The sequence below is a fragment of the Muntiacus reevesi genome, chromosome 19 (assembly GCF_963930625.1).
Source record: "Muntiacus reevesi chromosome 19, mMunRee1.1, whole genome shotgun sequence".
Classification (NCBI taxonomy): Eukaryota; Metazoa; Chordata; class Mammalia; order Artiodactyla; family Cervidae; genus Muntiacus; species Muntiacus reevesi.
In genome coordinates, this window is record NC_089267.1 from 49,435,115 (window position 1) to 49,451,568 (window position 16,454).

At 42.2% G+C, this 16,454-nt stretch overlaps 1 protein-coding gene across 3 annotated transcripts in view; it reads right to left on the reverse strand.

Annotated features, from left to right (window-relative positions):
• The window catches only part of KLHL32 (kelch like family member 32), a 216,712-nt gene that overhangs the window by 23,911 nt on the left and 176,347 nt on the right, over nucleotides 1-16,454 (reverse strand). For 2 of the 3 annotated variants that reach the window (XM_065911353.1, XM_065911352.1), the window contains exon 7: nucleotides 11,909-12,635. The exons of the other annotated variant lie outside the window; for it this stretch is intronic. In XM_065911353.1, the coding sequence (XP_065767425.1) occupies nucleotides 11,909-12,635 (727 nt within the window). The remainder of the gene's footprint in view (nucleotides 1-11,908; nucleotides 12,636-16,454) is intronic. 3 annotated transcript variants of the gene reach the window in all.

The window sequence follows — 16,454 nt, forward strand, 5'->3', positions numbered from 1 at the left end:
CAATCCCTGTAAGGAGAGTATATCTTTCACGTAACTGACCATAGCTACTATTAACTGGAAGGCTTTTTTTTTTTGTAAGTTCTCTCTGAAGCTTGCAACCACTTTCAAGATCAAGCAAAGTGGGTTGTCTGCAGAAGAAATCCACAAAGAACAGAGAGAAATAAGCTTCCTGCCCTCAAATAGTCTTCTCTGGATTTTTCACTGAATGTCTCATTTTTAAAGATGAAATCAAAGAAAAAGATAATACACTTAAGAAAGCTGAGGCTGAAATGCCTATGTAGAGTCAAAACGTATGTCAAATACAGAGGGATGTTTGCTTTCCCCTCAACCTTCCTTTATTGTATCTGATTAAAAATTGAATGTCCAATAATTCTTTCTCAGCATAACTACAGAAAAGTAATCAAATCTATTGAGACCTCACAAGTCTTCAGGGTTAAAATGATTGCCAAGTGCTTTTGATCTGGCCCATAACCTCCAGATTAATGTCCAGCTCGCCTATAATCATTTCTCCAAATGAGAGGGAACAGAAGGTGAACTCCCCCCACATTATTTCAAAACTCTGACAGCTTCTCTACTTGTTTTAGAAATATGAGACAGAATTAATATCTACTGCAGTAAACTATCTGTTTATGACACCATTTGAAGATATTTACACTACAATACGTATCAGACTCTGCCCATTATAGATTAAATGTACAACCAGTGGATTAGAATGCAGCCACTGAACCCTCTCTCCCAAGCAGGGCACACCACTTATCTTCCTGCTTTTCAGAATTACTATTTATTGTCTTCCTCAGATGCCTTTATAATACAATTTTCCCCCTTAATCTGCACCCAGTAATTAGATTCCTTACCCTTACATACAAATTTTCGCTCATATGACAATGTTTAGAAATGAGATATTGGGTTACTAGTTGGGGGTAAGAATAAAAGTCCTAGTTAGTTACTTGGTTGATTACTTCTAGAATGTTAAACCACAGGAGGTGCTTAAAAAGCCGAGTGCTGTAACTTTTGCCAAGTCAGGGTGGCGAGGGAAAAACCTTAAGAATTGTTTCTATTGCTTTCCCCCTTTGAAACAACTTACAAATGAGCATATAAATAAAAAGCATTTCTACTCAGTACAAAAAATAAATTTTAAAAAAGCATCCAAGTTTGCAGCCCACATTTCTCTAGCAGTATTACTCATTTTCAGAGCTTTATCATTACATTCCCTTCACATAACACTCTTCACTTTTAGATTAATCTTCTGAAATGAGATGCTAAGGATTTGCATACAGATTTGACTATACAAAAATAGATATGGAATTAATAACAGTCTCTATATGTTTTAATTTCTCCTAGACTGGAGTACCCTTGCCTGCAGCAGTATTCCTGGCTTTGAAAGTCATCAAGCTGATTTGTCTGCTCTGGGTTATGATGCCACACGCTGCTATACTGTCCCCTGCAATCAAAGCACTTGCAAAGATAGATTCCATGCCTTCCTCTATCGAGTATATTTTATAGATTGGCAGTTTTGATCTCCCTCCCCCACCCCAGGGGGGATAATCTGCATCTTAACAGCTTTCTATAGATACATCTGTCATTAAATATGCCATCTCGTATCAGCAACCATTTTTAAAGCCAAGTTTTCCCTAACTTTGAAGTGCCAGAGTCAAAGTTAAGACTTTTCAGCCAAAATTGAAAATGAACAACCCTGTCTTATACTTTTGAACTGTGACTTAAAGATATACGGCAGGTTCCCTCAAAGTCAAATAAGTCTTTAAAAACTGCCAGAAGGAATGAAAAGTTACCACCATGCTACCAGCAGTGAGAAATGCTTTCTATCATCAAGACAAGAGTAAAACATTTTTCTTAAGCTTTCCTGTTCAACTTCCCACAAAACGTTGTGACAAATGGATGAGTGCATGCCAGGGAGAAGATGACAGGTGACTGCCAAACAAACAGCCTTTGTCTCCACTACTGCGAGCTCACTACTCCTAAATTCGTTGTGCTCAAAAGCAACAACTCACCAATGCTGACAGTGTCTATAAAATAGTGTGGGTAAATATATGTTACTCAAGGTAGGTCAAGTCTGTTGGCTCTGCTTTTTTTTCCCCACTATCTTTGCTCACATTGCTCAAATTTGGAGTATGCTCAAATTCATGTCCATTGAGCCAGTGATGCCATCCAACCACCTCATCCTTTGTCACCCCCTTCTCTTCCTGCCCTCAATCTTTCCCAACATCAGAGTCTTTTCCAACGAGTCAGCTCTTTGCATCAGGTGGTCAAAGTATTGAAGCTTCAGCATCAGTCCTTCCAATGAATATTGAGGTTGATTTCCTTCAGGGTTGACTGCTTTGATCTCCTTGCTCTCCAAGGGACTCTTGAGAGTCTTCTTCAATACCACAATTCGAAAGCATCAATTCTTTGGCGCTCAGCCTTCTTTATGGCATAGCTCTCATAACCATACAAGGCTACTGGAAAAACCATAGCTTTGACTAGATGGACCTTTGTTGGCAAAGTAATGTCTCCGCTTTTTAATATACTGTCTAGGTTTGTCACAGATTTTCTTCCAAGGAGCAAGCGTCTCTTAATTTCATGGCTGCAGTCACCATCTGCAGTGATTTTGGAGCCCAAGAAAAGAAAATGTCACTGTTTCTACTTTTCCCCCATCTATTTCCCATGAAGTGATGGGACCGGATGCCATGATCTTCTTTTTTTGAACGTTGAGTTTTAAGCCAACTTTTTCACTCTCCTCTTTCACCTTCATCAAGAGGCTCTTTGGTTTCTCTTCACTTTCTGCTCTTAGGGTAGTATCATCTGCATATCTGAGGTTGCTGATACTTCTCCTGGCAATCTTGATTCAGCTAAGAGCACGGGCACATTCAGTTCTTTGCATCCTGCTCTGTTCCAGTAGGGGTACTACCACTACATTAGGTACCACAGATTCCTACTAAAGACTTCAGTACTCTCTACTTATCAACAGAGATCCCTGAAAAAAAAAAAAAAAACCAGGGCCAACAGACTTGACCTAAACTGACTAACATATATTGACCCACACTATTTCACAGACACTGTCAGCATTGGTGAGTTGTTGCTTTTGAGCACAATGAATTTAGGAGTAGTGAGCTCGCAGTAGTGGAGACAAAGGCTGTTTGTGTGGCAGTCACCTGGCATCTTCTCCCTGGCATGCACTCATCCATTTGTCACAACGTTTTGTGGGAAGTTGAACAGGAAAGCTTAAGAAAAATGTTTCACTCCTGTCTATCTTTGCTCAGAAATGTTTTGAGAATTTGAGCAAAGATAGTGGAGGCTAGGGAAGCCTGGCATGCTACAGTCCATGGGGTCCCAAAGAGTCGGAACTACTCAGCAACTGAACAACAACAACAATGCTCTTGGGGAAGATGCTCCAGGCTGGAATTCTGTCAGCCAGTTCAAGATTGTGGAAAACCATCTAGAGTTCTTTGCAATTCCCTTGAAGGCCTGCAGTGCCAGCTTCACAGTAACCCGGGGGTAGGGGAGGGAGAATTTCAGCACAAACTCTGTCATGTGTGACCCCCTTACAGCTCCTTTATGACTCTCTTCTTGGGCAAGCCACTGAGCGGCCAAGCCCAGGTTCCTCATATGCAAAATGGAGACAGAAACCTCTCTCTCAGGTTTCAGATGAATGAGAGTACTTGGAATAGCAGCCCTCCATAAAGGGAAGTTTACCACGATATTGTAGTAGTTTGTTCATAAAGGTTTCTAACCATTTTCATAAAAGGTACAAATGAGTACATATGGAATACTGAAAAAGTAACCAGTATGGAATACTGAACTAATAAATGAATGAATTTTGCAGCCTGAAATAAATTCCTTATAGTTCTTTTTTCTAATAACCAGAATTACTGACCGGTTTATAAGGGCATCAAAGACTTTTTCCTTTTTAACAGTTTTAGCTTCTGCTCTGTATGTAAACTTGGTTCAATTTGCAAAAGACTTTTAAAAACTTCACACTCATATTCTAATTATCAAAAGAATATACTGGCATTATTTAAGTTCATATTAGTTGTTTTTTAAAAGAGCCAAACATTAATATTCCTTAATAAAGGGATACCATGAGAATATTTATAATGAATGCAAAAATAAACATTTTATTATCTTATTTTTTACATGATATTATACTGCCCATATTTTGGGAGTGTTAATACTGCCAAATAAACAATTAAAGCCAAGACTCTTTCCACTAAATTAGCATCTTGAATAGAAGCATCCTTAATCCATGCATTAAATTAAGACTAGAATCCATATTATTTCTGTCACACTTGAGGAAACCACACAAATGGACAGGTAATTAATACATTCAAAACCCTGCAAAGAAAGTCTCAAATTTATAAAATACCTATAATGAAAAGATTGATGCACTTGAAAATATAAATTTTATATATATATATATGTTACCTAGAGTGAGCAGATACAAATGTGTAACCCAAAATATGTAAAGTATGCACCATGTGTTATTTTAACTAAATGAAATAATAAGTGATGGTAACATCTACTACAATGCAGATGTCAGCTGACCTTTAAAATCTCAATAAAATCCACTCTAACTCCAATTCCTCATTCTGTAGGAAGCTGGAATCCTGCCTCCAAAGATTCTGCAGCTTCCAGGATTAAACTCTAAAGGTCACTACTGCCTGTCTCTAGTGCCCTGCTTTTGCTGTTTTCTTCTTGAATCTTTCACCTTTTTCCTGCTATTACACAAACTCTTCAACCCATTCCCTATTTCTATGATGTTTTGGGGTGGCCAAAAAGTTTTTTTGGTTAGTGAATAGGTTTTTCAATCAGGTTCCTAGTGAAAATGAAAAATATGTATTTTCACTTAAAATCGAACAAATTTTTTGGCCCACCCAATAGCTTTATTCTTCTTCTCTCCTCTTGGGCATAAAGAAAAATGACATATTTCTCATATTCTTACATAGAACAATTCAGCTCACTCTTTTTTCTACTTTCTTTTTCTAAATTCATCTAGACAGACACAAATTGATCATCTGAACAAAAACTGTTCTCACCATGAAAGAAATGGAGCCAACTGCTTTTTTTTTTTTTTACCTACTTAAGCTACCAATTTGAAAGGTCATTAGGCTACTATATTATAATATGTAATCCTTTCAGAAAACAATGTTCTAATCTAAGCCAATATATTGATACTTTAGAGTAGTCCATATTATCACTGTTCCTTTATACATTTTAACTTTATATCATTTCTGTTTCAGAATCTAAACTATAGAAACACAAAAAGAAAGACATAATATAGATCAACTCTGTGCCCTAAGATGGTCAATTAATTAAAGACAATCAAATGATCATTGATCCTACACAAATGTCCAGGTATGAACTATTCTGTGTATCATTAACTTTCAGTCATGCCATTTGGAAGTTATTTTTACAATGTAAGCATCTGTTTTTGAGATCTTTCTTTTTTGTAACTGATTTGTCTGGTTTCATGGGAAAACTATGGTTTTCAAAAACCAGAGACACAGAAATTAAATTCCTTCTTTGCCAAATAATCACTGTGTTATCCAAAAAAAACACTTAACCTCTTTAAGCATCATTTCTTCAGAAGCAATATGAGGGGAAACCAAATGCTGCTTCAGAATAAAAGGAAGTCAGTTTAGGATGAAAGCTTTGGTGATTATTTTGGAGAATGTGTAGGTGATCTGATTGCTTTCTTTGAACCATTTAGTCTTTTAAAAGCATTGTAGAATGGTTCATTTCTGTTCGGCTTCCATCTCAGTATAATACTGTAATGGTTTTGTTTTAATCTCTTTCAGATGGGGAGTAGTAAATGCTGGAGCATAATTGGGGGGGTGGGGGGAGTGGAAACAACAGAAGAAAAAGTAACTGCTGGGCCCAGCTAGCTGCTAGGACCTAAAACAACAAAAAGATTTCATTCTTTGTGGAATTCCAGCTTACTAGAAACTGAGGGTAAAGAATCCGCCAGGAATGCAGGAGATTTAGTTCGATCCCTGGGTCAGGAAGATCTCCTGGAGAAGGAAATGACAACCCACTCCAGTATTCTTGCCTGGGAAATCCCATGGACAGAGAAGCCCGGAAGGTTACAGTCCATGGGGTTGCAAAGAGTTAGATACAACTACTGAGCGACTAACACTTTCAGGAACTTCTTAGCGGAACGTCAAGCTGCAGCTGCTGCAGCTAAGTCGCTTCAGTCGTGTCCGACTCTGTGCGACCCCATAGACGGCAGCCCACCAGGCTCCCCCGTCCCTGGGATTCTCCAGACAAGAACACTGGAGTGGGTTGCCATTTCCTTCTCCAATGCATGAAAGTGAAAAGGGAAAGTGAAGTCGCTCAGTCGTGTCCGACTCTTAGCGACCCCATGGACTGCAGCCTACCAGGCTCCTCCATCCATGGGATTTTCCAGGCAAGAGGACTGGAGTGGGGTGCCATTGCCTTCTCTGGGAATGTCAAGCTATGAAGTCCCAAACTCCTCCTCAGGAGCAAAAAACAGCCTCTTAGACAGCCATTCCACATCACAACAAACTTATTTCTCCCTCAAGCAAACCTGAGGCCCTGGACCCCACCTAACTGGGATCCCAGCGTGCTGAACTCTCCCAGTAGATCCTCTGGGCCATCCCCAGTCTAAAAACTTTCCGTCGTGAGTGAATTCAAGGATTTGCCCTCATCAGCTCTGCTGAGTACCACCAAAAAACAGAACAGAAATTGGCATACTGGGCCACCATAACTTTGTGCTTTCTCATTCAGCATGGGTTCTGACACAGTTTGTAGAAACATGTTAGTTCCCTCTGTTTCCTCTCAGAAACTTTTCCCAAGTCCGCTGCCCTCGGGCCCCTTTCCGGACCCTGAAAGGGCACGACCCAGCTTGCATCCTGCCCTGGAGCAGGGCGGGGCGGGGGGTCTCTCCTGTCCAAGCTGGGCCCCTGCCTAACGCCCACTGTCCTGTCTGGGACCCTGTGTCTGCAGTCAAACCTGCATGCCCCCCACTTATTCCCATTCCCGGTACCCATGAGCTGCTCTCAGCCCTTACCAACCAGAAGACGCCCCTAGTCCTTCACTTCAAATTCACTCTGTCCTCCCCCTTACCTACAAATTTGCTTAATGCATTCATTCCTCAAAAAAAGTCCCTCCTTTGACCTAGATTGTTTTTCCTCTAGCTATCTCCATTCTCTCAGCCAAACTTCTTTGTCTTTCCTTCCGTCTTTCCTCCTCTATTCTTCCTAAAGCCAAAATGCTATTAACGTGTGATGAGAAGTGCAGCTCACGCAGCCTGAAGCACGCGTGTACCGAGCACAGCACCTGTCGCCCTGCAGGACGGAGCATGGTGATGGGGAAGTTGAGGGAAGGCTCAAGTTCAGGGAGTCAAGTTTTGATGAAATCCCAGCGTTCTGCAAAGGTGGCCTATACGTGCAGCTTTCCCGTCTTCACTCTCCATCCACACCTTTGACCACTGCATTCGAGCTTCTACCTTCTCTCATTCTCCTGAAACTGCTTCCAATAAAACCACCAAGTAGTTCCTGGCTGAAAAATGCAGAGGAAACATTCTGGACTTGGCCGTCCCCAGAGTACTGGACCCCCCTCAGCCACCCTTCCGCTCCGGCTTTGCTTTCTAGGATGCTCCTCCTCCTCCGGCCTTGCCATCACCATTCTCAGGCTCCTTCCCTCGTTCTCCTTCCTCGGCATGCTCCCCGCTAGTGTTTCCCAACCTTCTGCCCCTTTCCAGACCATCTCCGCTCCTCTGGCTCCTCGGATTCTTCACCACCTTCTTGTACTTAACTTGCTGCGAGAACCTCCTCACTTCGTCTGCTCTGAGAAACAGGAGGCAGGAAGCTAGCGAAGGAGGTAGATGGGACCCTAGCGGTGGGGTCCAGCGAGGACCTGGGGGCTGAGCAGATATCTATACCAAGCGCCCTTAGCTGGCGTCCTCCCAGCGAGCTCGGCTGCCCAGGTCCACGTACAAAGTGGACCGCAGGGTTTCCAGCACGGGGTGCCTGCCAGAGGCTGAGAGAGTTCTGGCAACGGTTGGGCCGTGAAGCCCAAGCCTGAGCACAGGCCGGGGTTAACGGCAAGTAGGAAGCAGCCAAGGGACCTGGGGCCAAGGGAGGCTGCGGATGCCACCAACCTCCTCGACGCCCCTGGCTCCCCTACACTGGCCACTGCCTGCTTCACGCTAATTCTGCATCTTGGGAAGACATCTCTCGTCGCACACACATCACACGGCCCTGTAAGCATCCATTTAAAATCTGTGAGCCTGGCGTGGGACCTGCCTTTGAGTCTTCGTGGCTGCAGCGCTAGCCCCGAACCAGACTCAGGGAGGCGAGGAAACCTGCTCAGTTTTCTGGTTGGCAAAGAGCGGAGCAAGTTTCACACGCGCGTGAGCCCTCGGTCTGAGACCTCAGTTCACACAACCAGCCTCAGGCATGTCCCCTGCTTGTCCCCAGGATTTTGTATACAGTTTCTTTTTTTTTTTTCCTTTTTTTCTTATACAGTTTCTTTAGATGCAGTAATATTTGCACATTAAAGCTATAGCTATGGCATTTTCAAAATGCTTACTATATTTTATATTGTTCTAATTATAATGCATACCAGAAAAATTAAAGTCCCTTTAGTGCGTTTGAATAAATAAAAGTTACTTTAAATGGGGCAAATGCAAACTTCATCTAAATTTAATCAAGATGAAAATAAACATATATTCTAGGGAGTTAAAGAAGCCCCAGCAAATGTTCTTTCACGCATGAAATAGCTGAAAAAAAACTCTTTGATTGTCCACTCCTAGAGGGCAGGAAGTGTGTTTGCGGATTTAATCTTATGCATCCCTGATCCAGCACTGACTTAATAAGAACAGACCATTTGCTGAGAGAATGGAGACAGCACTAAGTGCACTTTTGAGGAAATGCAGCACCATCTGTCTTGTCTTTGTAGTTTTAAGGCGCTAATTTTGTGGTTGGCGTCCCATTATCCTGCTGCCATTTGACAAAAATGAAAAGTAAGTTATTCTGCAAGATGAGTTCGCGATTCACTTTCACTCACATTTTCTGAAAAAGGATCTTTTCAGTAGTTCACAAACAATCTCTTGCAGTGGAGAGCATACCTCTAAAAAGTACAACAGCGGGATGCTTAACGATTGTGAATTTCAAGTAGAAATGATGTGCGCGTTTGTGAACTGGGTCACGATGTCATATGCTAGAGGAGCCTGTAAAATCTGTCTCTAACATCTTAAATCACATGCTAATGGGCATATCCACGCAGCCCGATTTTCTGAATTCATCTCTGCTTGTCTCATTTTATTTTATTTTTTGCTTGTCTCATTTTAAAAACCAGGGGCAGGTTTCCAGGCGTCCTGACCCTAAAACGGACAGTGAAGGGGAGAGGGGAGAGGAGAGAGTGAGCACTCGGGAAATAGTGAGTCTCTAGAGAGGCGTTCATTTTGTGTTCTACGGAACAAAAATAAGCCCCTAAAATCCACGTCACCGCAGGCAAAGTTTACAAAACACCAGGAGGATGCCAATGGCCCAATCCACCATCAGTTAAACTGGAAAATATTAATTATTTGGTAAAGGATAAGGAATAGCCCAAAATATTTTTATCTACTCCAGAAAGAAATCAGGGTAACACTTCTAAATCAGAGACAGTCAGGGTGAACTATATATACCTTTTGTTTTTCTGTTTTTTTTAAAGGACCCCCTAGCAACCCTTTCCTATCCATGGTTAGATTCACAACTGATTTATTATAAGCTGGGCCTGAGGAAATAGGCAGACGACTGAGGGTATTAGAAATGTCACTGGTGATTTCCTCTTTTTTCCAATTAAAGGTATTGTACCGTACACAGGGAAGTAAGCTTTTCATCTCAAGTACACAGTAGGGAGAAACAAACCTGAGAAAACTGTGATTGTTTTCATTAAGTATGGTTAACACAGGCAGAATATATTAGTGCAAAAAGAGAACAAAGGAAATTATTTCCTTTTATGATAGGGAAAAAACAAAGTGATACAGCAGCAGGAACTGAAATAAACTGATACATTTAATAAAACGGAAAAGGAAACATACAGACCCACATGGAGAGAGAAGTCAGCTAGATACCTGGTTGAGAGATCTAGATCTAGGCTAAGATAAGCTTCTCGGCTTTCTTAAGGCCTCACTCAAGAAAGTGTTAAGTAGTTATACCTCTAAGACTATGTAAGGGAAACTCCAGCATTTTTTTAAAAGTTTTATATCCAAAATTAAAAATAAGGAATAATCATTAAATTATGAGAAGTTTATACAAAATTTAGAAGAGGCAATGCAAAATTTAGGAATGCAATACCTTAGCCATAGGTGAAAACTGAATGAGTCAACAGAAGGAATGTTAAGTTAGAAGACAACATAAAGTACACTGATTTTATAAGTCCATTAATGTTTTGTTATCTAAGTGAAGTACAGATCCGTTCTTCCTAATAGCAATGACTCTCTTGTAGCCAAGTTTAAGGTTTCTTCAACAAATCTAACAGGATATAGTCCTGGTGGCTTTTTTCCTTATCTGCTGAAATATATACTTAAAGAAAAAGGAGTAAGTCACCAGATAAATGAGGTCTTATCTATATCGACATATAATAGCATACACACTCATATCTAATGTTGATTTGGTATACAAGACCAGTAATTTATCCTCATTTACCCTCTTCCTTGGCCTCAATCTTCATTCATTAATTATTGAGCAATTAAATCCAGACAAGAGCCAGGTTTATTCAATAAAAATCAGTGAATTGCCAATAACTGAGGCACTACCCAGAGACGCCAAGACTACAGCTGTCTCCCTAGTTACTGAAGATAGCAGAAGGAAAAATGGGCAGAGTTCAGTGAATTTACTTTAAATGCAAGGGAGTATTTTGTTGGAGCAGATTTTAAACTAGAGAAGATTACTGAAGGAAAGAAGTCCTCACCAGTGTACTTAAAAGTGATTGTTTCTTCCAAGTACAAACATCTCTAAGTTACTCTTAGTATTTATTTGATTTGACTATTCCTCTTTGTCCTTGACACAGAAACCTAATAAGTTCCATTTGGGGCACAAAATGAGTATCCTCCAACTGAGAGGAGATGCAACTTTCTTCCCTAATAGGCAAAGCTTTCAAAAGAGTACATATGAGGTTCTTTTCAATAACAGGATTGGAAACACAAGTTGATAATGTGATGTTAATAACACATGCCTCACAGGTTCCTTCTGTAGCAATGCAAAGGCAAGAGAAGCTGGAAGTGGCATGGGGGTGTGAATGAGCCAAGACTGGCCCCGAGCAGGTACCTGCTGAAGCTGGGTGATAGGAGCATGGGATTCATTATATTACCTTCCAAAAAAACCAAATACAAAAAGAAGCAAAATAATCAGAACCCCAAGTAATTAGGAAGATACTATAATTCACAGATAAAAGGGAAATGCTATTTTAGCCAACAATTTAAACCTCTTCCCTCAATGCACAGCAATGGCTCTGACCTGGATCTCTTCCCACTGCCACACCCATCCATACGGATTAACTGGGCTTTTCTTCACCTGCCCTGTCTCCGATAGACTGGCTCCTCCTCAGACAGTCCGAGGGGAAAGGAAAAGCAAAGGCCCACAAGGAGAGCAGTACAATCCATGAACATGAAAAGCCGACAATCTGAACAATAGAAGGTTTGGTAGGAAAAGAGATGTAATGGGCCATTCACTTCCATTTCTGAAATTTTACCCCACTGATCACTCAGAAAGTCACAGAAAGGTCAATTACTTCCCCTTACACTGCTCTCTGTAGAAACAGGTGCCGGTAAATGAACGTGAATTAGCTACAGTGGCATCCTTGGCTGAATCGTTCAGACACACGTGGCCACAACTAGCAAAGCGCGACCTCTCAACTCATGATGAGAGTGTTTTGCAATAAACCCCACCCAGGAAGCATGTTCTACCTGATATCCACAGCAGACCGTCAGCCACATATCCAGCGTGACAGGACAGGGAGCGGTCGAAGGGCTGGACAAACGTCCACTTGTTCTTCTTGGGGCAGTAGCGCTCCACGGTGGGCAGCACCTGGCGCAGCTCGTTTCGGCCCCCGACGGCATAGAGGTACTCGTCCATGGCCCCCAGCACGAAGTGCTCCCGGCAGTTCTTCATGGGCGCGATCTCGGCCCAGGAGTTACTGCGCGGGTCGTAGCGGCAGGCGGTCCGCACGGCGCACGTCCGCCCGCTGGCCTGCTCGCCTTCCCCGCCCGCCACGAAGAGGAAGTCGCCCATGACGGCCACGCAGTGGTGGCTCCGCGCCGCGGGCATGGGCTCCAGCTCGCTCCAGTCGGCCACGGCGGCGAGGAGGCCGCTCTCCTGGTCCACCGGGTTGAAGTACCGCAGCTCCCTGACCTTGCAGACCTCGCGCTTCTTCCCGCCGATGATGTACAGCGTGTCCGACTGGAAGCGCGGCCGCGTCCTGCGGGTCTGCCACACGGGCTGGGCGTAGATGCTCCGGTGGTACTCCAGGGCCTCGTGGACCAGCGCCGTGGCCGTCTCGCTGGCCTGCACCAGGGGGTGGGACAGCGCAACGGCGTGCAGCGTGTCCACGTCCATGAGGCCGAAGCGGACGTACTGCAGGAGCTGATCCATGTACTGGTGGTGGCAGCTCTGCTCCAACCACCGCACGGCCAGCTGAAACAGGCAGGGGGCGGAGAGCGGAGGTAAGAGCGAGCCGCCGCCAGGGGGCGCGCCGGCCCGGCCGCCTGCTCCCTCAGACCCGTCATGATTGCCTTCTTTTCCTTCCAACCCATGTACCACTCAAATACTGTGATACCCCCTGGAGGGATGTTTTCTCCCCTTTGTGCATCAGCAGAGACACAAAGAACTCAAAACACTGTTGGAGAGATTGGAAAATGTTAAATAAAACTGACAAAGGCTTAAAAGTGTCACTGGGGGTGAACAGTAATTACTTTCCAAAAAATGAGAAGATGGTGGTGCAACAACCTGTTCTCTTGGGTTTTAGGCATCAGAGGCTTGATGCCCCCACCCGCACCCCGACCAGGAAATGTCAGCAGTGAACATGTCATCAATGTAAGCAACATATGTCAACCAGTGAGTCAAGGTGCTGAATCAGTGCCAGTAATGTGAGAAAATATGTGAGCATCTGAGACCAGAGGGTGTACTTGAGAGAAAATCAATATGACACTAGTAGCATGATTTAAAAAGAAAAAGGACTTCTTTTTCCCCTGCTCCTTTGGTAGATGTATCAGTCAGGAAGCAAGAGAAGAAAAGGAAAGATTGCAACCTATCAATTTTATTTTTCCTCAATTAGTCTTCATTTTGAAGACAGTTGTTTGCACTGTAAGAGACGGCAATTTGATAGAGCTATTTTCATAAAAACAGGATATAGAGGAAATTATCTTTGTATTATGGACACAAGAGCAGAATTTAATCCCAGCCTTTTTGTTTAGGTCTAGAAATCTTTCAAGAAGGAAAAAGTAAAAACTTTTGGCTACAGAAAAATAGAATTTCTTTAAACTAAAGCAGGCACTAAGTCATAAATAACAAAATTGAATAACAGTTTAGAAAACAATAGCAATAAAAAGTCAATTCATGATATGGAGTACTTATAGTAAGTTAATTAATGAGACTTAATATTTAAGTTTGGCAAAGTTTGTCAAACACCAGTATAAAGAAGTATATCTAATAATTCCAGTCAACATATTTGATAGAAACCCAAGTCTTCTGCATTGCAGGCGGATTCTTTACCAGCTGAGGCACAAGGGAAGCCCTTTATTCTTAATAGTACCGATATTAAACTAGATCTCCTAAGCAATATAAATGTGAACCTGAAAGAATTTGCATTAAAAAAAGAAATAGAATACTGACTAATTTTACTGTGTTTTACTTGCTTTCTGACCAATGGAACTGGGGTTCTGGGCTTCCTTTTTCAGCTGATTCACTGCACTAGAGAAAAAACACCTACAGAGACAGAAGGAAATGTCATGGCCTCAGACCATTACTCCTTGACAAACATAAGCCGGGTTTTCATCCTGGTGAAAAGGATTGCTAAACTCTCTGAAGCATTAGATAATTTCTGACTTGTATCCATTTGACAAACGGCCCCAAAAGGCAAGGCATGTTTCGGGCATGTCTTTTTAGTTTTCCAGATGAAGAGAATGTAGCCAGTGAATCTGCTTCCAATATATGCTAAACTGCATCTCTTAATGAATAATGAGTGAAGAGAAATGGAAAAAGAATGTCATTGGCTGCCAGGGAGCCGATAGATGCCACACAGGCAGACACCACAGAGGGCAGATGAGTGACACTCTTTAGCTGTTTTTCCAGAAACTAGTATTTTTTTTTTATTTAAATAAGATACTAGCCTGATGAAAAAAATTACCTGTGTACAGTAAGACAGTAATAATCAAAGACAGTGCAGTAGAAACAGGTCACTCATGGATCACCAGGTCTCTGCCAGAAGTGCAGAGTTTTCCCACGGGCAACATCCTGGTTTTCCTCCACCCTAATTTTAGAAGTTTCAAGAAATGGGTCCCAATTATTTCCCTGGGGAGATAATTCTACAACTTAATCAATGATTTTCCATTCTTTGTCCCACAGAGCTTTCAAAAGTTTTCAGAGATAAAGTCATCCCACTGAAGGTCACTCCTCTATCAGGTAAAATTTTCTGAAACCTGATCCTTCATATTGCTCCACATTTGAGCCATTCCAGCTGGTATTGCTTTGTTTTGTAACAAACTTCTCAGAATCCTTAAGGCCTAATGTTTTGCATCTTGCACATGGATACTACAGAAAAACAGCTCTGGAGAATTACCAATAAATGCTCACGTCTCTATAGCCTCTTTTTATAGCACAGTGCGGCCCATTTAATTACTTCCCTCCTTCCTCATAAATCAGTTCTTCCCATGCCCTAATCAATCTTCCAGCCCATCTCCTAACACTGCCCAATCTACCTTGATCTTTCTAGTGAACACTGTCACTTACTGTGTGAAAGGAACATAAGCCGCAGCCAGGCTCTGCTTTTAAGAAAATTTCTAAGGAAACAAACGGGCAGTAGCGCAGTGACCACTGCGATATATCACTGATTCATTTCTGGTTTTCTGCCTACTCATCACCCCTTACGTCACAAATATCATGAGAGGGTCCATGCTTAATTTCCCCAAATATTATGTATTACAGAAAACTTTGTGCACACACATTTAGTCTGCATTTTCTGGGCTCTTTTTCTTACTTACTGCCAGTATGTCTAACTTCTCACATTTTTCATATAATTTTCACACATTTATTATTTATAAATATTTTCAGACTACATAGTCATTCATATCTGTTGGGTTTATCTTTTCTCCAGATCAAAGGTAAATATAACTTACAGTTCTGCCGAATTCAACCAATCTCACCTAGGTAGAGTATTAGTGACAGATTTAAATCCAGTGCTTCTCAAACCTAACATGTGCATGAATTACCTGGGGTTTCTGGTCAAAATAGAGATTCTGATTCAGTAGGAGGAAGAGAAGGATTGCAAGTCCACGTTTCTAACCATCTCCCAGGTGATGTGTATGCTGCTAGTCCAAGAACCACATTTTGAGCAGGAAGGTTTTAGACAGATTCCCATCCGTGAGACTGTAAACTGCTGCTGGATTAGAGTAAACGAAGTTTGCTGTTTCAAATTTTAAAAGGCTTAAAATCAACTGAAACTTAATAAGGATGCTTTAATAAAGATACAGGGCATGTGTAGCTAATATTACGGGTAAGACAACGTGTTTCCTTTATAGTAAGATATGGGGAAGATCTTACTATGGGCAAGACAGCATCCTTTCAGACCTTGGCTCTATAAACCAGCGCCTGATTCTGATGGCATAAGGGAGGCCATAGAAACACTCTGCAGCTTTGCTTTTGCAATAATACATAAATAAAAGTGTCGTCATACTCAGTTTTTCCTTTGATGACAATATAAAACAGAAAAGTCATTGAAACCGTGGATAACTCTTACCTATCCAGATAATGGAAGAAATGGCAAAGAAAATCCAAACCACTGGGCTACCTTAAAATCTCTTCTATACCATGAACCTCACTGGAGCACTATCCATCGCCACGTTGAGTGAAGGGCACGGTGGTCCACGCAATCCTGAAGCCCATTTAAGGGCTTCCCTGGGGGCTCAGTCAGTAAAAAATCAGCCTGCAACACAGGAGACCTGGGTTTGATCCCTGGGTCGGGAAGATACCCTGGAGAAGGAAATTGTAACCCACTGCAGTATTCTTGCCTGGGAAATCCCATGGATCTTGGCAGGCTGCAGTCCATGGGGTTGCAGCATCAGACATGACTTAGGACTAAGCCACCACCACTAGAAGCTACACAGAAGGCCGATTCACCACTGGGCATCATGAAACCCAAAGACCACAGGCAGCTCTGTAGTGTATTTTGGGGCTTATATTTGCAAATGTTTACTTAAGGAGCTTTTGGCTGTTGGTGATACTATACCTAGAAAGCAT